Raw genomic sequence first — 24,221 nt, forward strand, 5'->3', positions numbered from 1 at the left:
GCAGCGCCTTCCCGGCGCGCCCCGCGCGCGCCCGCCCCGCGCGCAGGCGCCGGCCCCGCCCGGGCCCGTCCCGGCGTGCCCCGCGCGGCCGGGGAGGGGCGGCGGCGGCGCCGAGCCCATGGCGGCGGCAGCGTGAGGCGGCTCCGCTCCCACCGGCCACCATGCACAGCCTGGCCACGGCCGCGGTGAGCCGACCGCCCACGGGACCGTGTCGGGGATGGGGCCGCGTTGCGCGGACCGTGCGGGGAGCGGGAGCGCGGCTGCTTGCGGCGCGGGGGGAGCTTGAGGCCGTGCGGTGGCGGAGCCCCGGTGAGCTCCGCGCCCGCGGCGTCACTGGCGCGGTCCGTTCGGCAGCTGCCGAGCTCCGGCTGCTCCGTGCGGGGCTCGTCCGGGGCCCGGAGGTTTCGCTGCCGCTGGGTGAGCCGGCTGTGCCTCGTGTGCCTCACGTATGGCGTTCCCCCTTCCCCCTGCCTGCCGCGCTGCCTCCTGCAGCGAGTCAGGGCTTTGGGGTTCCTTAGAGAACCACTAGCAAAGGTGTCGGCAAAAGCACGTTTGATACAAAAGCAGAAGCGTGACAAATTTTGTTGGTAGGGTTTGCTCTACTTTTAAAGAAGCACATCGAAGAAAAGCAGACGAAAGTCTAAAACGGATTAATCTACAGCCAAAATAAATCCAAAAAATTATTATCCGCTGAGTGTGTGGAGGGGGAAGAGCAGGGAAGAAAATGGTAAGGACAGGAGAAGGTAGGACAAGAAGGGATAAGGAAGACCCTCCCGCTGAAGCAAAATATTCAGAGTACATTTTCTTTAAGTGGCCTTAAAACACTTATCTGCAACACCTCCTGCGTGCCCAGCCACCTCCTCTGCCTTCTGGGGAGCTGTTTTACTGCTGGCCTTGACTGCAGAGAGAAAGAGTAGACGGTGAAAAGCCCCTCATGGCAGCAGGTGCTGCCTGCTCCTGCTTCCCTTTGTCCCGTGGCAGTGCAGCACCGGCCACAGCTGGTGCTTGCCCTCTTCCTCCTCAGGAACCTGCCATGGCTGGATACGGTGCCTGATGCTCGGGCTGGCAGGACTGGAACAGTACCTTGGCCTGGGTGGGTTCAAAAATGGAAGCGGAGTTTGAAGGATGTGGTTATTGCTTTGTATCTCCCACGTGATTGGGTTTGTGTTTTGGTTTTTTCTTCTCCAAATGCTCGTTCATGGCATGTGAAAGACTTCCTAGAGCTGATTGAGTCTTGTGTGTACTGAGTGTGGGAGGTGTAATGCAAAGCCAGCAGATAGAGCTGTTTCACATGAACTTAGATCGAGGGTCTGGTTGGACTGCCAAGCTAATGAGTAAGTAAAGTTTTGATGAACAGGAGTTAAAGAACTTTTTACATTTCTCCTCTGTTTAAATGCTTATGACTTTAACTAGTTCTTGGAGTGCTGTCAAATACTTCTGATTTTAAGTACTGTTCTCCAGAACATGGAAGGGTGTGCCAGATCAGGTAAACTTTCTTAATCAGCGTTTACATTTTTATAGCACTGTAATTCTTTAGTGTTTGTTAAAATGCATGAAGGACTCCCATTAGGCATATCTCCCATTAATCCTGTGTCTAGTTACCTCTCCTTTTTAAAGACAATTTTAACAAAAAAAAAATTTCAGAATAGAGAGCAACTTTATTTTAGGACTCACTTGAATGTATATTTAATTTATGCATAGTTTATGCTAACTGGTAGTTCTGTATTGAAATGTTTCCTACCACAGTCAGTGAGCTTAGACTTTGGCTCAGCAGGACTTTTACCACTGTGCCTAGCAGCAGCTGCTCAATTAGGAGGAGAAAGCCTTTTGTGTAAATCAATTTGTTATGTCAGCATTAGAGATGTCTTTTCTCCAAGAAGGAGAAAAGATGTTACAAGATTTTTTTCTGATCTAATACTGTTTATAAGTTTTGTTTTCCCTGTGTGCAAAAGAAAGTCTACCTGGTGGGGTTCTGTCCTGGAGCTTGGAAGATCTGTGTGGCTTTCAGGGTTCCCCAGAATTTTGGGTCTTAGAGGGAGAAGAAGAAACAATAATGAAATAGGGAATTAGGGGGAAGAAAAAAAGTCCATATAAACTAAAACAAAAAGAGCAACTGTAGGGCCTATGAAAAGCAATTTGTTCTGGCTAAGGCATATATTGGACATCATAAACTTGTGTGGAAAATCTACTTAGTGTTCTCTAGGGATCACAAGCACATGATTGTGCTTTTAAGGGGTCGATGTATTTAAGCTTACAGGAACTGAAACTTCCAGTGAGTCTAGAAAAATAGATGGAAGCTTTAGATAACACAATTATAACAACATTATTGCTACAGTGCTTGTCAATCCACCATCCCACATAAAAACAAATGAGCTCTGTTCATTCTCCCTCTCTTTTTGAGCTTCAGTGTAGAAGTTAGCATTGCAATTGCAGTCACAATTGTAGGGGCACAAGAAACTTGGCAGGATCATTAATTTAGTTTGAGATTTTGGGGAAAAAAAATTAGAAATTGAGTAGGTGAGTGTCCTGGTTCTGGTTATGCCCAGAACAGAGTTATTTTTTGCATTAGATGGGAAGAAGCATAGCTAGGCTCCAGAGTTTATTCTGAACCACCTCACATCATTTTTCAGAGAGGGAGAAAGGACTTGATTTGAGCTTGGGGCTGCATGGCCCAGGAAGCAGTTGGTATTGTAGGGGGAATTCTGTGGGGTGAGCAGTAACTTTTCTTTTCTTGTACCCTCTGTCACTAATATTAGTTAGTTTTCTTATGTCATTGCTGTTCCCAGTAAATTGTTGCTATCTCAACCTGTGATATTTACCTTTTGTGCCCCCATTCCCCTTTCCATCTTGGAGCAGGGGGACTGGGACTGGAAAGAGAGAGGGAGTGAGTGGCAAGTGGTTTGGAATGGTTTCAGTGGGAATACTAAATTGGAGAATACCATTCTTAAGCCATGACAGTGAGAGAAAAGAGGACAGGAGGAAATATGAACAGCTAAAAAAGTATTTGAGCCCTAGAATAGAGGGACTGATAACACCACATTGGTTTACGTATGAACATTTACGTTAAATAATACAATGGAGGTGGATGGAGCAGAGAGAAATCTCACAGCTGGGGAAGAATGTCTTTGGATGTGACTGTGGAAATAAAACGGGGATAAACAGAGGAGGGAAACCTCTGCAGGCATAGAGGAAGAAAGCTGTTGGTGTCTGGCAAAGGTTGAGAACTCTCTCCATCCCTCCTGCATACCTTCTGGGACTGCCTCTGCCATGTGGCTTCAGGTTTCGCTGCAGCCACTTTCAGTTCCTGAGCTCCCCTGTATTCTGTGTGTCTCAGTGCTAAGCAGCTTGGTGACAGCGTTGCTGTCACTGTGGTATGCGCTCTGCATGCATCTGTTGTGGGGAGCACATGAAGAGTTTCAGTTGGGGTTACAAAATAAAGAAATACAGTCCTGTTCCCAGCTGGGATCACCGTGCACAGTGGGATGGAGAGCTGGTTGCATGCTGGCTGGGCTGTCTCAGGAGCAGCAAGTACCAACAGGACTGTGCTTAGCTTTAATAACAACCACTGCAACAGTGTTTGAAAAGGTTCTGACCTGGTTCTGGAAATGTTCACACAGGTTTTAGTGATGGTTTTTGTCTTCCTCAAAATTTTGTATCTGAGTTGCCAAATTATCTCCTTAGGAAATCTGCAGAGCATTTGTTTGCACCGAGTGCTGCTTGTGCCAGCAGAGGCAGGAGACAAAGTTTCAGTGAAGGGCTTGTGCCTTGCCTTCTCCACAGAAATTACGCTACAGTCCCTCTTCTCCATCATTTTTTTTGTGTTGAGAACTTGTTGATCTTGATACTGTTATTTCCCTGATGTTTCAAGAGAGGCAAAAGCAAAATTTTACTTTCCCTTGAGTAGTAGAAAATGTGTCTTGGCCAGGAATACTGATCTACCCTTCTCTGGGTTTATTTTGAACAGGAAACATATCATCCTGAGATCTTGCACAAATTAATTCTTGAAAAATTCCCTTTTAGCTCCATGCATGTGAACAATGAACCTGGTATCAATACAAGCCATTGGTAACAGCAGCTGTTACTGCCTGTGGCCAATGTCATACTGATGGTGAAGTAGTGAAATTTTTTCTAGTGTTTGTATGAATATTTTTCTCATGTGTATTGGATGAATCTCACTGGCAGTTTCCAATATCATGGGTGTTTGTGGCTAGGAAAAGGTAAGCTCTGCCTTATTCTGAATCTGTGGAATCTTGCACTTGAAGCATGAAATAAATTCATGCTAAATGCAGGTGGAACAAATCATAGCTGGCTGAAATGTATGTTGCTTCCCAGGAGCTCTGCTAGCACAGCTGGGCAGCAGCTTGGCTCTCAGTGCTGAATGAAGTTACAGTGGTACTGCTTGACAAGGGGATTAAGAGAGATTGTTTTAATCATTCAGGCCAGGAAATAAAGCCCTAGAATTTCAATAGGTGAAATACTAAGACTAATCTAAGGAAGGGGTGGAGCCATATCCAGGACGTCTTAATAGAGCTTTAGGTCCTGCCCTCCCAGGAATTTCTTTTTCTGTCAGATTGTGGGGACAGTTTGGGTGAGAACTGGATTGAAGTTTGGACTGAAGCTTTCCTGTCTCCCTCCCAGCCTGTGCCAACAGCCCTGGCTCAGGTTGACCGTGAGAAGATCTACCAATGGATCAACGAGCTGTCCAGCCCTGAGACCCGGGAGAATGCACTGCTGGAGCTGAGCAAGAAGCGCGAGTCCGTGCCCGACCTCGCCCCAATGCTGTGGCACTCGTTCGGCACGATCGCAGCACTCCTTCAGGTGGGTTGGGCTGTCTGAGTCTTTGTCTGTGTCTTTGTTCCGTGCTGCAGAGCTTGTGCATCCATGAGTGGATCTGAGGAGGAACTGGTGGGATCCCTTGTTGCCATTGCTTGGGAGTATGATCTTTGTTTTGGTGGGGGGAGCAGATTAAGGTTTGAATGCACTCCTGTGACTCCATGTAAAATTGACTCAAACCCAGCTCTGCCCTTGCCTGGGCAGCATGGTGGCTGCCATCTAACTGCCAGCAGACTGTTATCTGCTGTCACTGCACTTCCTTGCCAGGCAAATGCATTGGTGTAGCTTTCTGGTATTTTTCTCCTTTAACTTTCCACTCTCTGTTAATTTTTAGGAAATTGTAAATATTTATCCATCAATCAACCCTCCGACTTTGACAGCCCATCAGTCCAACAGAGTCTGCAATGCTTTAGCTCTGCTGCAGTGTGTTGCATCACACCCTGAAACAAGGTAAGTGTGTTACGTACAGGCTTACAAAGAAAACTTTAAAGTAACAAAAAAGGAGGCCAGTCGATTAAAAACAGGTAATCCTGTTTATTGCAAACAGAACGGCTGGAAGCAAAAGCCTCAGGCTAGTCCGGAGACTGTTTCAACAACTTAATAAGTGTAACCTAGGGGTGTTTCCAAGGTTCCAGGCTCTGAGGAAAGACCCGGGTGTCAGACAGCCCAGGCCTTTTAAAGTCTCGCTCTCCTCTCCTGATTGGGGCGCTCAGGATCCGTGCTATGATCGATCTATTTCTCTGTTGCTGCTTAGCCTATAAGTTGGTGCAGTCTTGGCCAATCATTTTGAGATCCTCGCCTCCTATTGGTCTCTCTTCCAATCTTGAGTCAAGCTGTGGCTGTGTTCCATGATACAATACTTCTGGAAGCTTCTCTGCCGCCTCCTGGAAGCTTCTCTGCCCCCTCCACAAAGATTGGCATCTCCTCCCCAGTTCCACTCCCCTTTAATACATGCACAACAGTACTAAGTTTTAATATAAGTAATCACCATTTGTTACTTGTGCCCACAACACCTAACCCTTTACAATATACTGTTAACTACGTTTCCAATCGCAATCTGTTACTTGTGTCAACAACATCCATCCTTAGACATACATTGTTAGCTACACTTCTAATCACAATTTGTTACTTGTACCAACAGCATTTAACCTTGTATATACATTGCAAAGTACATTCCCCAAAAGATTAAACTTTATTTTGTTGTTCATAACAAGTGTTTCCAAGTTGTGTGAGTTTTTGAGGTGTTCATATTGACATCTCAGCCCATGTGTTATACTTAAGAAGCACTTTAGCTCCTTTTTTTTGTTTGTTTGTTTGTTTGAGAGAAGTAAGACAACAGATCTGACAGATAGGCAGCTGTCTGCTGCTGCTTTTACTTGTTTGCATGGATTATCAGGATGACAGCTTTATGGCCCTAAATGCATTGAATTCCCTGGATCATCCTGAGATCTTGCAAATTCTCAGAACACTGGGTTATGGCAGCTTCTGGGAGGTCAGCCAGAGCTAAGGGTACCTTTGTATTGAGTGCTGTATGCAAAGATCCTTGAGCTTACAATTATTTAGGCAAGGAGCTTGGTTAGAGCACAGAATCAATAATGCCAAGGTTGTGGGTTCTATCCCCATAGGTTGTGGCTTCTGTCCCCATATGGGCTGTTCACTTAAGAGCTGGACTCTATGATCCTTGTGGGTCTCTTTCAACTCAGAATATTCTGCGAAGTCAAAAAAGAACTTAAATTTCAGCTTACAGTTTTTTTGACCAGGTTTTGAAAGGGCGGATTGAACAGGACTGTCTTTCCCAGGCAAGTGTAAGACAAGGGAGCAATAGCAGAGCCATTTTTGGAGTCCTCAGCCAGTGTCTGACTTCATGTTTTCTCAATCTGTGCCCAGCCTGTGTCAGTAGGGAAAAATATGATGTTGGTTCAGCCAAAATCAGTAGCTAGAATTCAGAAGGAAACTACCCAGAGATCCACAATCTCATGCTTCTGTTACTGCTGAGCAGCAGCATAACTGAAGTTGGTTTTGAGCTGCTGCAAAGAAATGTTAAACAGCAACCCCACCATGAGATGATATCCAAAGAAACAGGGTAGTTTTACAAAACTATATGTAAAGTTTAAAAACTGAAAATTGAAGAAGTATTTTGTATGATTGTTCAAGAGAGCTTCCTTCTGTTAGCAGAGCAATCTCCAGCATTCTACTTGCAATTTTGATTTTTCACTACTGCCAGAAAGGCAATGTGAGGACTCTTGGGGAAAGGTGTTAGTGCACATTTAAACTCTGGTGATGCCTAAAGCTCAACCAATCTGTGTTTCTGAGAGGTGCTTTTCACAGGCATTGCAGCTGACAATCCTTGCCATTGGGAGCCTGCAAGGTGAATTGCGGCAGTGAAGGTAAAAAGGGAGGGACTGGGTGGCAGGAGGAGGTAATAAAAACAACAGGGTGTGCTCAGTTCCTGGTCAGCTGAGGCAGGAATGCAAGTAATTGACAGATCAGGTGTTAGGTTTTGTGCTGTGCCCAGTGCAGGATTTGCTTCGTGCCTTCCCATCAGAGAATTAAATGTTACACTCTTTTGAGGAGCAGTAGCAATGGGGTCCCACCAGGAAGAGTCTGAGGCTCTGTACGGTAATGCCAGATTTCAGATTGTGTGCTCACTTTGTTTCCCTTGTTAACATTGTGTGTTCTCTCTTCCTACAGATCAGCTTTTCTGGCAGCTCATATTCCTCTCTTCCTGTACCCCTTCCTGCACACGGTCAGCAAGACCCGTCCGTTTGAGTACCTGCGGCTCACAAGCCTCGGAGTCATTGGTGAGCAGCCAGGCTCAGGCTGGAGCACTGATCTCTTACTGAGTTAGAGCAGTTCATGCTGTGGGCATAGAGACCTGCATGGCTGAAGTCAGAGGTCTCTTGTTACTGGGATTTTCCAAATCCCGTAGTAGTAAGAGAAGGAACTGCTCTTTTTCCATTGTGAAGCAGACTCCTCTTCCTTTACAGTTATAAAAACCCACTGAAGTCTAAATGCATTGCCAAAAATATGTTTCTTGGAGTGCAAGTATCTGCAGACTTGTTGTACCTTCACCCTCAGCCCTCCCTGCTAGGCACTGGGATGGGTGGGTACAGGCTGGGGCTTTTTCTGGGTTTCTGTCATTGATTGACTTGGGTGTATTTTCCCTGTCTTCCCCTTATCCTGTTTTGTTGTGGGTTTTTTTTGTTGTTTTCTTCTTTCTGCCCAAATATTTTTTCTCTCAATGCATAAAGAATCTTAAAATGTCTTAAAATGGATTTCTTTGTCCCAGAGGTTTCTGTGAGCGCCATGATCCTTTTGTGTTACTACTGAGGGAGAGCCAAGAGTGCATCCCCTTTCTGAAAAATAAACAACCCCCAAACAAATTACTTTTACACTGATTATTTTTACCCTGCCAAAATGATTTATTCTCCAGTTATGTGCTGCAACATGTTTAGGATGACAGTTCTCTACCTGGCATCCAGACTGAATGGTTTCTGGGGGGGGCCAAGCACCTCCTTGAAAGGTGTGATTTTTTTTTAAACAGTTCATCATTTACTGATTTTGGATTTTGTTTTTACTTCAAGGGGCCTTGGTGAAAACTGATGAACAAGAAGTGATAAATTTCTTATTGACAACAGAAATTATCCCCCTGTGCTTACGTATTATGGAGTCTGGCAGTGAGCTCTCCAAAACGGTACCTTTTTCTTTGTTTTAATAAAGACACATCATTGTTCATCTCTGACTGACCACGCAACCAGTGCCCTGCAGAGCTGGCTTCTCTGCTGTTAAAAATGCTGGGACAAGTCTGGGTGGAGTTTTTACCTCCTCAGAAAACAAACATACCAAGAACTGAGGCTGCCTGAGTGGCCTGGCAGTAGTTGGCATCTTATGCAACCTGAATCCAGTCATCTTGTACACTCTGCTTTGTGTCCATCTCTTTTCTTTAGTCAGAGATGCCAGGCATTGTGTACTGTCCTGCATTTCATTTTGGCTTCTAACTTTCACCGATTAAAGCATTTGCTGCCTGCTGGAAGACTTTTCAACCCTGGGGCTGACTTGAAAAGAGCACCACACAAAGGCTGTCCCTTCTCAGGGTAGATAAGTTGTTTATATGCTTTGTTTTCTGTTTTCTCCCCATTCTAGGTTGCTACGTTTATTCTTCAGAAAATCCTCCTGGATGACACAGGGCTGGCATATATCTGTCAGACTTACGAGCGGTTTTCCCACGTTGCCATGATACTGGTAAGATTATTTGTTTTTAAAGTATTTGTATCTAAAAAAGAAAAAATTATGCTATAGCAGCCAACCTCTTCAGCAACTACTTTACTGCTTGCTGGCTGGAGCACAGGATGAGGGAGGCAAATGATAGTTGGGCTAATTGTTTGTGGCACTGTAGCTCTGCTTCCATTTTTCCTTTGTATACTTCTGGTTTGCATGTCAAGAGAACACATATTAATTGTGATATACTAAGTCCCCAAGGTAAAACAGGTAAACCTCTTCAGAGAAGAAAAAGATATTCCAGAGTTGTGAGTGTTTCCATTTGTTGATGGGATGTGAATTGATCTAATTTTATGTAAGAATGGTCACACACTTCAGATCATGGATCTATGTCCCACCCCTGTCTCTCACAACACATTGAAATAGCAGGGCAAGTATATATCATACTTGTCTTCATAACAGTCCCACAGCTGCCAGCTACTTTCAGCTTTGAATTTCTGGGGCCACTTGTGGGGTTTCTATGTAGTAACCCCCAGTGTTTGTCCCATCCACCCCTTGAACCCATGGAAACATTTTGCACCTACAGTGTCTTTGACCAAGGGGTTTCACGGGTTTCCTGCTGGCTGCCTAGAATGCCACCCTAATTTTTTTCCTTTCGGAATCTGGTTTCTACTGTCTGCTTCATATGCTCAAATTTTTGTGTTGTAATACAAAGAGAGCAAACAAGTTCTGCCCATTCTGTGATCCCTGTAAAGAATGAGTTTGGGTACTAAAAATGTATTCATCCCAGGAATAATAGCCCCAGCTTGAACTTTATCTTTGAGTTTGCCAAGGGGAATACAAATCTGCCCTGGAATAGCTATTGCCAAGCTTTTTTTGTGTGTTTGTTTGCTTTTTAAAGGATGATCTCAGGAGAAGAAAACACAGCAGTAAGTTAGGTACTTTGCAATGCTGGTTCTGTGACTAAATGTTAATATTTTCATTAGGGATATTTACTTGTCTGTTTTTGCAAATTGTCTCTTATTCATCCACAATCAGCAAAATATGAATGATTTTGAGCTGATGTCCCTAACATCCAATGTGATGTGATTTTTGCATTCAAGAAGAAGATCAGCTTTGATGAAAGTACATCTGACCTGGGGGCAAAGTGAAGGATGCAATTAGAAACTCTGAGATAGGGGAGGGAAGGAGACCATGCCATTCCCAGACATGAATTCTTCTTTGAACACAGGAGGATGTGGGTGTGTAAAGCTGTGTTAACCTGTGTTGTCCCAGAGCTGGGTGAAGCACTGGCAGGATCAATATTCCATAGTGCTAGAGAGAAAGATGAAAATGTTAACAGACTTTTTTCATTGTCTATTTCAAAAATCAGGATAGTGTACTCCTGTCTAATGAGGATGATGATTTACTTCCATGTCTGCTGATAACTGAGTAAGATGTCACACAAGTATTATATGCTTTTAAAAGAGCAAGTTAGTATTTTCCATCCAGGATCTCTCTGAGGACCTTGTGGTTATTTATTTTGAAGAAATAATTGGTAATCCTGGGGAGTTGCTAAGAATGGGAAGCTTGCAAAAGGCCAGACAAGGGGGACCTGCTAATTGCTAACATCCAGGATATCCAAATACAGGTGAATTTTGCTAATGGGGAAAATGGTTAGTGCTAGCCAATGTAGTTTACAGGAAAAGAAAACAACTTGTTGGGCAGATGTGATTCACTCCTATACAAGCCTACAATCTGTTAAATTCCTCAGAGCAGGTGTGTGAATTTGCTCAGCTGGGCATGTTCAAAGGTGCAGCCATGTGTAATGTCCTACTTAGTGTGAGAAACAGAGACTGGGCCAGGAAGATCTGTTTATGCCTTGCTTCCCTGGAACAGCTTCACAAGGGATGTAGCAGAAAGAAAAAATACACTGTTTGGATCTGTGCTAAGACCAGATAAGGACCTTACTACAAGTGTGGGTGAGCCCAGTCCTATGGCCTGGCTTTCCAGGGTATTGCTATTGTCCTAAAAGGATGTTGAAATGAAGGGAATGCATATGAGAACAGAGGGTGTTGCAGAGCTTGGGACCACACCTCATGGTGTCACTCAGCCTGAGCTTATCATAGTGTTTGGAATGTGTCTGTCTTCCATGAGGGAGAAACCCCAGGTTCTCTTTAATCTCACAAAGGGTTGCTAAGTAGTCCTAGAAGGTAAAAATTAAACAGAAATGAGATGAGCTTTCCTTGAGCTGCTGGGAGAACCCTTTCCATGTCATGGCAAGCTGCTATTGTCAAAGGCATCTTGGCAAGCAGCACCAGGCTCCCTGCAGGGGTATCTAGATAAACAGTAATGGACTGTACTGCGCGGGAAGCCAGAGTAAGTGGTTTAACTTTCCCAGTCTCTGTTGATTGTGAAGCTGTTCTTTTAAAGACTTTAACTGGTGGCATTGGCCTCTGTCAAACAGGGTAAAATGGTCCTGCAGCTCTCCAAGGAGCCATCGGCACGGCTGCTGAAACATGTCGTCCGCTGCTACCTTCGCCTTTCCGATAACCCCAGGTAAACATTTTAGGAGTTTGGGCAGGGGCTTCTCCTGTGCCCTTGGAAGCACAGTTCTTCAGTTCTTCTTCAGAATGCCCACCCGGGGGGAATCAAGGTTCCTGGTCTGTCAGCTTTAACTCAGTGTGGAAGATGGTGGGGTTTTTCCTTTTGATTTTTTTCTTGCTAGTCGCAGGAACTTTTATGGTGCATAGGAGAAACAGTGACTGTTGGAGGACTGTGTAAATTCCACCTATGCAGGTTACTACTGCTTGAGCTCATGTAGCTTGAACATGATATAAAGGAGGGCCTAAGGTGGAAGGTACACTATATCCTGCCTCTTCTGCATGAAGACAGGCTGTTAGCAGTAGATAAAATTCAGTTGAGAGAATACAAATTGATCTCCTGCTGACCAGTAGCTCTGCCCAAAGCTGCTGGGTGTGTATTTGTTGCCCCAGTCTCTCCTAGCATCACATCACTTTACTGCTGGGTGTCGGGGTGCAGGGGCTGCTTGGCAGGGTTTAGTGTGAGGGGTGGGTGCTGTGCTGGCTGGCTGAGTGCCACCTGCTACGGTGCTGCTGCTCAGTGCTTTCCTTGGCTGGCTCTGGCAGGGAGTCCTCCAGGCAAAGGAACACTGTGTCCCCAGTGGGGCTTGCTCCCCTCTTGCCCCTGTGAGTTTATTTGTTGGGCCCCGTTTCTTGTCTCTTGATGTAGGGCACGTGAAGCTCTCAGGCAGTGCCTTCCTGACCAGCTGAAGGACACCACCTTCGCCCAGGTCCTGAAGGATGACACCACCACAAAACGCTGGCTGGCTCAGCTCGTCAAGAACCTGCAGGAGGGTCAAGTCACTGACCCACGGGGCATCCCTCTTCCTCCGCAATGACTGCTGGGGGAGGTGGGGCACTGGGGAAGAAACAGCTCAGGTTTACAGAGAACCAGGAACAGGTGACCTCTTCTGCAACAAACTGGGCATGCCAGCTGACTGCTGGCCTGTCGGACCATCCCACCCAGCCAAAGGGCTGCTCTGTAGCAGTGCAGCAAGCCTCTGGGGATCCCAACACCAGCAAATGCTGATACTACAGCTTCAAAAAAAAAATCAATAAAAATCTGTGTAGATCCCAGTCTCCAGGAGGCTTGGGTGGCATCTCTTCCCTTACCTCCAGGCAGGGGGTAGTGCAGATGTCCACTTTTCCAGCAAACTCAGCCTCTGCCCAAGTGGTGTACAACAGCGGGTATGTGCACCACGTCCCTCCAGTTCCTTGTCAGTTCTTGTTTACATGTCCGTTTAGATGAGTGAACTGAATAAAAGCTGATCCAGTTGTTTTATCCCCTCCTAATACTGCTACTCAGTTGCAGGTAGTCCAGGGAGAGCCTTTTTTCCCTGCCAGCACATCCTTGCTCCTGGCTCTGCATCCATCTGGCACAGTGAGCTTCTCTTTTCCTTTGGCATGGAGGAAGTGTCTGCAGCCAGGCCACTGCAGTGCTTGCCCCAAGCAGAGGGGTGGATTACTCACAATGAACCCATATGCCATAAGGTTGCTTCCCAGAGCTCTGGGGAAGGAGAGGACAGCAGGATTGTGCGTCTTGTGCTGTAAATAGTTCACTTCCACAGCTGACCAGTGGCCAGAGGCTGATGTGTGCCGGCTTCTCATCTAGACCTGGGAAGGCTGCTGGCTGGCTTATCACATGGAGCTCAGTGTGAGGGCTCCTGCCTTGAGGTGGTGCTCAGGCCACCGACTGATCTCCTGCTGCCTGCAGGCTCCAGGTATGCTGCCTTCTGCACCCGCTGCTGCCTGCCAGGCACCTCTCAGTCCTGTCTCCTCCCTTCCCCCCTATCTCCTGCTCCTCTCTGCCAGCCAGGTGCATCCATTTCAGCTTTGAAACCTACCTTGGCATCTGCCATGGCCCCACTGCAATTAAACTGGACCACAGCCACTTACCTGCCGCCCCTGTGCGGGGCTAATGCGGCTGCAGCGGGCTCTCAAAGGCAGTGGAGGAGCTCCCAGGCTCTGCAGCAGCAAAAAGCCTGCTCTTAGCTACAGGCAAGCTTGGGCAGCTACTTAATTTCTCCCCCCTCTTCGAGTAGCCCATTTTGCTGATCATCTGCAGTGTCGTGCCAACAGTGTCTTAAATCCCATCATTTCCCTTCCCTCCTCCTCTCACAGCCTTGCATAACAAGGGCACAGCCTCTTCCTTGCCCTCGGGTTCCTGTTTTATAACCATTGCCTTTTCCCTCCTTTCCACCCTGACCTTGCCAGGGTATGAAAATGCTTGTTTGGTTTATTGTTTTGGGTTTTTTTAAATTCCGATTAATAAATATTAAAACCCCAGCCAGCATAAATTGGTACTGGTGTGGTCTTTCGCGGGGAGTAGGGGCAAGCGGCGCGGTGGGGGTTTATTGCAGGTGGGAGGAAGGGCGGGATGTGCCGTCTTGGGGATATGAGCGTGAAAGAATGGCCTTTTCCCAGAGGAAACTGGCTGCGTCCCTGTGGCGCCGCATGTCTTCTGGGACAGGTAGCGTGGAGGGGATGCCGCTCTGTTTGGCTTTGCAGGAAGGCAGCGAGCCTGCCAGGGAGAGAGCACTTGGCTCTGGAGCGTCTTTGCAAGCGCTGCCGCACTCCCCCGGCGTCCAGGTCTGTCAGAGCATCGCCCACCCGACAGTTTGGTCCCTGCCCCTCACGCTTTGCCCCCAGCTCAGCCTGCCCTAAGGCTGCCCCAGCTTGGATCCCTACGGGTGCAAGCGGGTCTGGGGACAGACTGACCCAACCGGAGGATAAGAATGGGGGCTCGACCCCAAACGAGGGGCGCCGCAGGGTGCTCCCACCTCTGCCGGCCCCTCCGCCGCCTTCCTTATCTGCCCCGCTCCGCCTCGGGAGCGGCGTGACCTTAATCCGAAACGACCTTGGGAGGCAGCGGCTGCGGGGCGTGCGGGGCCGGGGGCGCCCCGCGGGGGCGGGGGGCCGGGGGAGGGCTCGCTGCCGAGGGGCGGGCAGCCCCGGCTCCGTGCGGCTGCTGGCGGTAGAGCACCGGCGGAGCAGAGCGCAGCGGAGCGGCAGCGGAGAGCGGGTACGGACCGGGCGTCCTGCGGAGGGGAGGGGGCGACGGCGGGTGCGGGGCTGCGACCTCCGGGTTCTGGGACCCCCTCTCTCGGGCTGCGGTGCCCCGGAGCGGCTGCACGGCTGGGGTGGCGCGGGACGGAAGTGCCGGCGATTTTGTCTCCTTTGCCATAAGGTGTGATTTGTCCCCTGAGCCCCAAATTCCTTGCCGCCCCATCCCCGAGCCCCTTGTCTGTTCCTCGCCTCGCTTCCAAGCCCTTCTGCCCCCCCGTCAGCGGCCGGCTGAGCAAAGCTCTAGACCAGGGCGGTTTGTAAGCACACCGGGGCAGCGAGGTGTGGGGAGTGTCTGAAGGGGAGTGAGGGGGTCATCTGTCCCTGTTCTGGCACACTCACCTGTATGGTGGCATTTTATTCTGCCGGGAGACTCTGCGCTGGAGCGGCTGGGGACCGCTCACACTCCCTGGCCCTCCAGCTCTGCTGGGGCCTGTCACCACCAGGAGAGACGCTGCGATGGCTCAGAGTGTGCTGGGCTAGCTGGGGCTGTTCTGGCAGCAGGCAGCTGCCCTGCGGGAAACTCTCGGCTTGGGTTTCTCCAACCCTGGCTCTCCTCCCGCTTGGCTCAACAATGTAATTCAGACTGGGGCAAGGGTGTCTGCATGGGACCAGACTGTGAGGGGCTCATGGCATCCCTTGCACAACAAGAGAGAGTAGAACAGATGTGTCCTTGTACCCAAATGCTCTTCCTTGTGCTCCCTTGTGCTTCCTTGGATTGGAAGGGGTCATTCCTTCTTTGCTGCATTTGTGGGGAAGGTGCTGCTCCATGGTTGGGACTTGGGAGCCTGGGAGGGCTGGCACTGGGGGAAAAATTAAGCTCCAAACTCTCAGTATGGTTAATGGGCCCAAGGGCTACGAGCTGCCCCTTTGCATGCTGCCACCTTGTACACATGCATGGCAGGGTGCCAAGAGGACAGAACTGTTGGTGGCACTGAGCCCATCTTTGTCCCCGTCCAGCATGTCTCCCTGCTTCTCCAGTTCTGGTGCCACCCCAGCTTCCCTAAGACATGCCCATCTCCCTCATCTGCTGCAGCACAGGGGCTGCAGAGCTGCTGAGCACCTGGAGCTATGGCCCTATGTAGTGGCTATGCCAGGCTGGGTGTTGCTGGAAAGCAGGAGGGTGCAGGCAGATGGGTGACTGGAGTTGTTCCCCCTGGTTCCCTGAGGGCCATGGGGTGCAGAGGATGACAGCACACTGTGGGGGGTGGGTGTGGGGCACTCCTGGAGCTGTGCTAGCCAGCAACAGGGCACCAACTCTGAAGGGCACAAGAGAAGCACAGGGCTTCCCCCCATTTTTGGGTGCGGGCACTCCTGAGCCAAGTGGGTCAGTGCCCTGTGGGTTGGATGTGGGGGGATACAGGCACTGCAGCGAGTACTTGCAGTCTGAGCCTTGCAAGAAGGACCAGTGTTGGGAAAGTACAGCCCCAGCACTGGGCACTAGTGGAAGGCATTTGGGATGGCACCTCAGCTACTCCCTGTCTCCAGCAACATGTGAGGTCCACAGGAGCGGACAGATGATCCCTATGTGCCCTGGAGACAGCCAAATAGCCACAGCTTGCTCCACGACAGGGGTGTCTTGCAAGAGCAGGGCCACAGCCCTGACCAGTGCTGTTCTGCCCTGCTGAGCCACACGGAACAGGAGATGGCTGCTGCCTGGCCTGAGAGCCCACAAGGGTCTGGCAGTTGGGCTTGGCAGCTGCCTGCACGCTGACGGCACCGGCTATTCCCAGCCTGCACGACCGGTGCCTGTGCTGAGTCAGGGACCTAAGGCACAGCTGCCACCCCTGCACCCTGGCACAGAGCCCTTTGCTCCCAGGGACCCTGGGTCCCCTCCTGCACCCAAAACCCGGCCCACCAGCTGTGGCATCCACTCCTCCAGGGCCCAGCTCCAGCACCTGGGTGATAGGCACATCCAGTGATTTGTCAGCGTAATTAAAGTCTCAACAGCCTAATCAAAGCCTCATTGTCCAGTAGTATTTATAGTCCCACTCACTGCCATGTGTTCCCTGTACAGCTGCCGGTGCAGTCACTGCTTGGGGTGCTGGTATTCCCTGGGGAGAAGAAGCTGTAGGAGCTGAGGGTCATTGCTCTTCCTTGCTGTCACAGCTGTGCCTCTCCCTTACTTTCAACTTTGCTGGTTGGGGTTGTTTCCTAGGTGCTGGAGGTGTTCTTGGGCACTGCCAGAGCAGTTTTCTTCATTTCAGGGGCTGCTTCTTACCTGGGAGCAGCAGGGCTCTAGTACCCGCTGGGCTGTGGGGCGTCAGCGCTGGCAAGTTTTTCTGTTTTCCACCAACACCTTTTGAGCTCCGGCTTCCCGGTAACACAGATTAATATTGCATGAGTATGGCGGTGTGAACTCGACACTTAAGGAATGCAATGACCCAGCAGGAGACAGACACAGGTGCACTCAGATGCAGGCAGGGGCACACACACCTCGCACACACGTGGGTATGGCTGGAGCCCATTCGGCGGAACCTTGGCACAGCATGAGGGTCTGACCTTTCTTCCCCCAGCCACCTTCTCTCTTCCCTCCCCAGCAGCTGCCAGCGTGGAGAAGGCAGAGCTATGGCATCGCTGCTGTGCAACGCCCGTGAGTGCCCCAGCGGAGGATGGGTGCAGGGCAGGGCATTGGGCCATCTGGATTTATGCCGAGGCAAATCTGGCTTCTGGGTTGGGCTCACCTTGCTGCACTCAGAAGCATACCTACCCCACCATGGCCATTGGGATCTGGGCTTGGAAGCACCAAGGGTGGATGGGAAGGGCTGATGGGGAATTACCCTGTGCACCTCTTGTGGTGAAGGGTGTTTCTGGTTTGTCCCTCCTCCCTCACGGATTGAGGGACCATGTGTGACCCCAGAGGTGAGAGGAAGCAAAGTACCAGGGTGCAGCACCTGGATACCCCCACCCTCAGTGATGCAGGCCATGCTGCCCCCAGGCATCCAGCTCACAGACACGCTGGAGCAGATGCAGCAGGGGACTCTGATGCGTAAAGTCAAGTCCAAGAGCTGGAAGAAGCAGCGTTACTTCAAGCTGCAGGAAGACTGCATGACCATCTGGTACCAGTCCAAGAGGACAGGCAAAACTGAGTCTGCCTGTGAGTACCAACTGCTGTGTGTTGGCCATGAGGCCATCAGTAGGTTTTAAGAGTGAACAGGGATGTGAAAGTATGGAGATGCTTTGGCCATGCTTGCTAAGGGTGCTGGGGGATTGAAAAAAGGCTCTGCATGCATGTGTAATCTCTTCTCACCCACACCTCTCCATGAAACATCCTGCCCCCAGCAGGACCCATGGGTCAAAAGGGCTGAGTAGGAATTGCAGCTGATACAAATGGGACCTCTGGAATTCCAGTGCAGAAGTAAGCAGACAGAGGGGCAGATGGATGACTGGCTGACTTGATAGTTCAGTGGTTAATGGATAGATAACTAGCTCAGTGGATGGATGGATGGATGGATGGATGGATGGATGGATGGATGGATGGATGGAGTGAAAGAAGGAATGACTGGAAGATGTCTGTGGGCGGTGCCCCTTGCCCTGTGGTCCTTGTCTCCTACAGACAGGCCTCCCCTCCCTCTGCCCCAGTCTCCATCAGCGATGTGGAGACGGTGCGGGAAGGGCACCAGTCGGAGGTGCTGCAGAGTGTGGCTGAGGAGTTCCCTCCTGAGCGCTGCTTCACCATTGTCTTCTACGGACGTCGTGGCAACCTGGACCTTGTTGCTGGCTCGGCAGAGGAGGCACAGTGCTGGGTACAGGGCCTACGTCAGCTCATCGAGGTGGCCACCACCATGGACCAAAGGGAGAAGATAGACCAATATCCTTCCTGAGAGCATCACTCTGTCCCCTATGCCCATTGCTGATCATCCCCCAGGCCCTGTATCTTCAGCCTTACTCCAGCATGTGTGTAGCTGTTATAGGTCTCACCATCTGCAGCAGTGCAGGGCACAGGAAAAGGAAAAGATGCCCCCTGATACTACCCAGCCCCTTTTCTCATAGCCAAGGTCCTTTCCCTTAACATTTGCCCTGGTTTCCTGCACATGGATTCGTGACTGGTTCCAGAAAGCTGACAAGGATAAGGATGGGCGCATGAACTTCAAGGAGGTGCAGCGTCTCCTGAAGATGATGAACGTGGACATGAATGAGGACCATGCCCTGCGGCTCTTCCAGGTAAGCACTGCACCTGAGAGCCTGGTGGGATTGGAGAGGGTCTGGAGGGGCTGGAACAAGCTGTACAATACCTCCTTGCAAAAGGAGGTCACTTTCATCCATCCATCCATCCATCCATCCATCCATCCATCCATCCATCCATCCGCCCATTCATCTGTTCCCTCATTGATCAATGCCTGCCATTGTCACTGGTGTGGAGTCTGTGTGCCCTCTCTTTGAGGTGGGAGAATCCTCCCACAGCCACTTTAGTGGCCAAGACACCCTGTTTTGCCCCATCTGGATGCTGAGGGAGCTCCCTTGCAAACAGGATGCTGACAAGTCAGAGTCGGGGACACTGGAAGGGGAGGAATTTGTACTCTTCTACAAGGCTCTCACGCAGCGTGAGGAGGTGCTGAGCCTCTTCCGGGAATACTCTGAGGATGGAAAGAAGCTGACACTGCTGGAGCTCGTGGACTTCCTGCGGGAGGAGCAGCTGGAGGATGAGGGTACAGAGGAGTTGGCCATGGAGCTCATTGACAAGTATGAACCATCAGAGACAGGTGAGAGTGGGCTCAGACATCAGCTGTGCTCTGCTTGGGGGCAAGGAAGGGTCACAAACTCACAGTCCCATGGCGGAAGCATTCCCAGCCCCAGCCTGGTATAAACGGGCACAAGAGGAAGACTCACAAGGTGTGATCCGGGTGCAGTTCTCCTTTATTTGGTCCATTCCTGGACCATTTTGGTGTAGAAGGTTGACCACCCATGGTGTGCAAGCACCAACTTTGGGATCCACTGCCCACCTTTCCAAAGTTACTGCCCTGCTGCATCTTTCTATTCCCCAGACTCTGGCAGCAGCTGTGGCCATCCGTTTAGGGATTCTGGGAGCCCCAAGCAGCCCTGTTTGCCCCCATTCTGTCTCTTCCATGTCCCTGGCTGTTGCTGAACCTCCCCCTGTGTCTGCAGCCCGGGCCCGCCATGTGCTGAGTGCTGATGGGTTCCTCATGTACCTCTGCTCCCCGGAGGGCTCCATCTTCAACCCCCAGCACCAGGGGCTGTGGCAGGACATGAGCCAGCCACTCTGCCACTACTTCATCTCCTCCTCCCACAACACCTACCTGATAGAGGATCAGATCCGGGGCCACAGCAGCATCGAGGGCTACATCAGGTAAAGGCACTGCTCCCTTCCACATGCCTGCCAACACCCTCCCACCCCAGTGCCATGTCCTGAGCAGCTCCATAAGGTAAACCCCAGAAGCTCCTTTGCGGTCCAGCACTCCTCTGGCCATGCCCTGCATGCAGCAGCATCCCCACCCTTGGTGGGTGTCCCTTGGTCCCTCAGGGGTGACACTCACGGGCAGAAGGGAGGGCAGGGAGCTGGTGCCCTGGATGAGCGCAGGGTTCCAGGGGTGACAACCCACCCCCAGGGCTCTGAAACGAGGCTGCCGGTGCCTGGAGGTGGATTGCTGGGACGGGCCAAACGGGGAGCCCATGGTGTACCATGGCCACACCTTCACCTCCAAGATCCCCTTCCGGGAGGTGGTGAGCACCCTGGGGAAGTACGCCTTCAAGGTAAAGCACCCTTCCCCAGGTGCTGGTGGTCGTGGGTGGTCCTTGGTGGGTGAGGCTATATGGCAGTGGTGGGTCCCTGGAGGGGGAGTGGTACTGAGGTTCCCGGTGATGTAGCAGGACAGCAGGACTGGTCACACTGCAGGGAGGAGGGTGGCTGTGCCACTTTCAGGGGGATAGCACTGGGGGTCTGACCTACAGCCTGCACTGTGCTGTGCCAGGAGTTGGGGGCTCATGCAGACATGGACTGTTGGGGGTGCAGAGATGAGATGGGATGTGGGGGATACTGGGAGATTGGAGGGGTATGAAGGTCTCAGAGGTGAAAGACACAAGGGGCTCCATCCTGGCACTGATCACACCTGGATGAAGCCCTTGTGAGAGCTCACCAGCCCCACCAAGGCTTATTTCCAGGTGTGCATGTTGTTCATCAGACCTCGGACTACCCGGTGATCCTGTCCCTAGAGAACCACTGCAGCATGGAGCAGCAGGAGGTCCTGGCCCAGCAACTCAAGGACATCCTGGGGGAACAGCTCCTCACCACTACAATTGACGGGCATGTCCCCACCCAGCTCCCATCCCCAGAGGTATGGGCAGAGCACAGCTGTGCAGGGCATCTCTGTCCTGCCTGAGAGTGGATCTGCTGTTCAGAGAATGGGCCAACCTGTTCCAGCATTCTCCTGCTCCACTGGAGCATTTGAGGACACTGGGGGTGGGTCCCGTGTCCTCATGTTCACAGAGGTGCCAAGGCTGTCCCCACCCATGCCCTGCAGATTTAGACAAAATCCCCCCTACCCCATCCCCTTCTGAGTACTGACGGGAGCTGGTTGTGCTGGCCTCCAGCAGTGCAGGATCCCAGGGCACAAGGCACTGGGTAGCTCAAGGTGCTTCTCTGTCCTCAACCCCACAGGAGCTGAAGCACAAGATCTTGCTGAAGGGGAAGAAGATTGGGCGGCTGGAGGACACCCTGGATGGGCCAGGGGATGAGGCGCCTGAGGTGTCTGATGATGACAATGGGGCAGAGGCAGAGGAGGAGAGGCGGAGGGCAAAGGTAAGTGGGACCAGGCTGCGGACCAGCTGGGAGAGCTGAGCTCCTGGACACAGCTATGAGCTGTGGTGACATCTTACTGCATAGAAGAGAGACAGAGACTGCAGAGACATCACCAGGCAGAGAGGACAGCCTTTTCTGCCCCTGGCCATGCCAGCCCTCTCTTTGTTGTGGTGGCACACATTGGAGGTCCCCTGCTTGCTCTATTCCTGGCAGGAATACTGCTCATAGTAGGGATGCTGCCACCCACCAGCACACCCTTGGCTGCTCTTACCTGCCTTGGCTCTACAGCCCCTGGCCTGGGTGAGTGCTGGTGGATGGTGCTCCCATCAGGAGGGACCCAACATGGCTCTGCCTTGCAGAAGGACAAGGAGACCTTGGCACAAGCATTGTCTGACTTTGTCATCTACTGCAAGAATGTGCCCTTCCGGGGCTTCCAGGAGGCCCGCAGCCATTCCCGGCCCTCTGAGATCTCCTCCCTTTCTGAAGCCAAGGCCAGAAAGCTCATCCGGGATGAAGGTGAGATGAGGGGAGCAGTGGCACCAGGTGACTGGGACAGAGTAGAGGGGGCTGATGGCTTCCTCGTGGGGAGCCAAAGCCTCCAGACACTGGTGTTCCCTTCCTGTCTGGGAGAAACAGGGTCCAGTAGGGCTGTACTGTGGGTTTGGCTCTGCTAGGTGATGAGGTTATTGGCTTAGAAAACAAGGCAGGACATCTGGATGCCTGAGCAGGGAGAGGGATGAGAATTGGTGTTTAGATAGATAAATGCATGATGGATGGATGGATGCATGATGGATGGATGGAGAGTACATGTGGGTGACCGTATAGGCCAGAGAATGACCCCACAAGTGGGCCTCCTGCTCTTTCCCTAGGAAATGAGTTTGTTCGCCACAATGCCTGGCAGCTGACACGCATCTACCCCAGTGGGATGAGGACTGACTCCTCCAACTACAGTCCCCAGGAGATGTGGAACGTGGGGTGCCAGATCGGTATGGCCAGGGTGCAGCAGGGATGTGGGCTGGGGAGATGCCCCAAGTCCTGTGCTAAATGCCACCCTCAACACCTGTGTTAGTGCCAGCTACAACCCCATCTGGAGCCAGGTCAGGTTGCTGGCTCTTGCAGTGCCCTGGAGGTGTTAAAGCATTATCACCCTATTCCCCCTATGCAACTCCACATCTCTCTGGCTATGGGGACAGGCTGGTTTTCAGCTCAAAGCAGAGTGTGGTATCTCCAAGTGGTTCTGAACCCTTTTCCTTGCCACCTCCCTCTAGTGGCCTTGAACTTCCAGACAGCTGGAATGGAGATGGACCTGTGTGATGGGCTCTTCAGCCAGAATGGCCGCTGTGGCTATGTGCTCAAACCACCCTTCATGAGGGACAAAGAGACTTTCTTCAACCCCAGTGACCCCAGAAGCTGGGAAGGCCCTGGCCCCATCACCCTGACAATCCAGGTACAGGGCTGTAGAGAGACCCTGGGGAAGCTGTAACACTGTCCTGGGGTTCTGCTGGTCCCAGACAGATGGGGACACTGTTGGAGCCAAGTAGCTTCACAAAAGACAGATTTGGCCCTGCAGGTAATCAGTGGGCAGCAGCTGCCCAAAGTGGCCAACAGCAAGGAGGGAGCCATCATTGACCCACTGGTGCGTGTGGAGATCTATGGGGTGCCTGCGGACCAGGCGCACCAGGAGACCAAGTACATCGAGAACAATGGTGAGACCCACAGCGGTACCATGGCCCCTGCTGTGCCCAGGCACAGTCCCTGCTGTCCTGCACTCGCTCAGCACCTGCTCTCTCTTCCCAGGGTTTAACCCCTGCTGGGATGAGACACTGCAGTTTCAGCTCCACGTACCCGAGCTGGCCCTCGTTCGCTTTGTGGTGGAGGATTATGACAAGACTTCCAGGAATGACTTTGTGGGTCAGTTCACCCTAGCATTTGCCAACATCAAACCTGGTGAGTGGCTGCTACCCAGTAGTTTTGGGCACCCAGAATAGCCCTGCAAGCATGTCTGGGACTCAGCTGGGTACTAGAGAGGAGGGTGGGATTTCAGTTAGCCAGAACCTTGCTGTCCCTTCCTGCAGGATATCGGCACATCCATCTCCTCTCAAAGGATGGCACCAGCATCCCACCCTCTTCGCTCTTTGTCCACATCCGCATCACTGAGCCACCTGGCCCTGAGCAGGACTGAGCTTGTGCGGTGAGCAGCACCCAGATGGAAGCCATAGAGCCAGCGCCAAGTAGCTGGGGCCACAGAGCCAACCACCTTGCCCTCTTGTTGAGCTGTTTCTGTCATCCCTTTGTCATTGTTGCTGCTGTGATTCCCTTTGCAGTAGCTTCCGAGGGCTGGGAAAAAGCACTGACCTCCCTTTTCCAGGTTCAGGATGCTGCTGCCCATGCATGAGTGTGGGGTCTATGCCACTGCAGCTCCCTGCATCCTCCACAGGCACCCTGCCCTGGCCCACGGTCAGGGCTTGACTGTGGGGAGGAGGAGAGATGGTGTGTGGCCCAGCTCTGCTCCAGGGGCTGGTCCCCTCCCAGTCAGGGGAGCAAGGCTGGAGCTGAGCAAACCCCAGGGCTGGGCATGGCTGGGAGTAGAGCTGGTCCTTACTGCCCCCTAACCCTGCAGAGCCTCATCAGATCCCTTGGCCCCTACAGCCCCAAATTAACCCTTACCCCATCCTTTCTCTGTAAGCAACTTAATAAATTGTTCAGTGACAAACAGCTTTGGGTCCGGGTGCAGTAGTGCTGGGGAGAGACCAAGAGCTGAGCTTGGGTTTGTGCTCCTTCCCTGTGGG

The 24,221-nt window shown here is 51.4% G+C and overlaps 2 protein-coding genes across 5 annotated transcripts; both read left to right on the top strand.

Annotated features, from left to right (window-relative positions):
* Positions 1-85: 85 nt before the first annotated feature.
* On the top strand, positions 86-13,909 carry CNOT9 (CCR4-NOT transcription complex subunit 9). The gene is made up of 8 exons (XM_021526227.2): positions 86-185; positions 4,639-4,818; positions 5,168-5,283; positions 7,525-7,634; positions 8,418-8,527; positions 8,977-9,075; positions 11,498-11,589; positions 12,283-13,909. Exons 1-8 carry the CDS (start codon positions 162-164, stop codon positions 12,449-12,451), a joined length of 900 nt encoding a protein of 299 aa, XP_021381902.1. The 5' UTR covers positions 86-161; the 3' UTR covers positions 12,452-13,909.
* A 253-nt stretch (positions 13,910-14,162) lies between these two features.
* PLCD4 (phospholipase C delta 4) lies at positions 14,163-24,147 on the top strand. Of its 4 annotated transcripts, none has more exons than XM_077784978.1 (16): positions 14,163-14,201; positions 17,216-17,268; positions 17,614-17,772; positions 18,258-18,486; positions 18,710-18,839; positions 19,147-19,378; positions 19,782-19,983; positions 20,243-20,387; positions 20,816-20,968; positions 21,292-21,432; positions 21,792-21,948; positions 22,302-22,418; positions 22,701-22,879; positions 23,003-23,138; positions 23,230-23,379; positions 23,508-24,147. In XM_077784978.1, exons 2-16 carry the CDS (start codon positions 17,244-17,246, stop codon positions 23,612-23,614), a joined length of 2,262 nt encoding a protein of 753 aa, XP_077641104.1. In that variant the 5' UTR covers positions 14,163-14,201; positions 17,216-17,243; the 3' UTR covers positions 23,615-24,147. The 4 variants fall into 4 exon arrangements, with proteins under 4 accessions (XP_077641104.1, XP_021381897.2, XP_021381898.2 ...); XM_021526222.2 differs by lacking the exon at positions 14,163-14,201 and adding an exon at positions 14,543-14,634 and having other exon boundaries at positions 17,219-17,268; XM_021526223.2 differs by lacking the exon at positions 14,163-14,201 and adding an exon at positions 14,582-14,634.
* Positions 24,148-24,221: the final 74 nt, after the last annotated feature.

This window comes from Lonchura striata, chromosome 8, assembly GCF_046129695.1.
Source record: "Lonchura striata isolate bLonStr1 chromosome 8, bLonStr1.mat, whole genome shotgun sequence".
Lineage (NCBI taxonomy): Eukaryota > Metazoa > Chordata > Aves > Passeriformes > Estrildidae > Lonchura > Lonchura striata.

Bases quoted from the DNA above. Each gene is read 5' to 3' on its own strand.
- PLCD4 (XM_077784977.1), top strand. From the start codon at position 17,055: ATGACCCAGCAGGAGACAGACACAGGTGCACTCAGATGCAGGCAGGGG. The intron at 18,487-18,709 runs ATATCCTTCCTG...GGTTTCCTGCAC, and splicing joins CAAAGGGAGAAGATAGACCA to ATGGATTCGTGACTGGTTCC. The intron at 21,949-22,301 runs GTGAGATGAGGG...CTCTTTCCCTAG, and splicing joins AAAGCTCATCCGGGATGAAG to GAAATGAGTTTGTTCGCCAC.
- CNOT9 (XM_021526227.2), top strand. From the start codon at position 162: ATGCACAGCCTGGCCACGGCCGCG. The intron at 4,819-5,167 runs GTGGGTTGGGCT...GTTAATTTTTAG, and splicing joins CGATCGCAGCACTCCTTCAG to GAAATTGTAAATATTTATCC. The intron at 5,284-7,524 runs GTAAGTGTGTTA...CTCTTCCTACAG, and splicing joins GCATCACACCCTGAAACAAG to ATCAGCTTTTCTGGCAGCTC.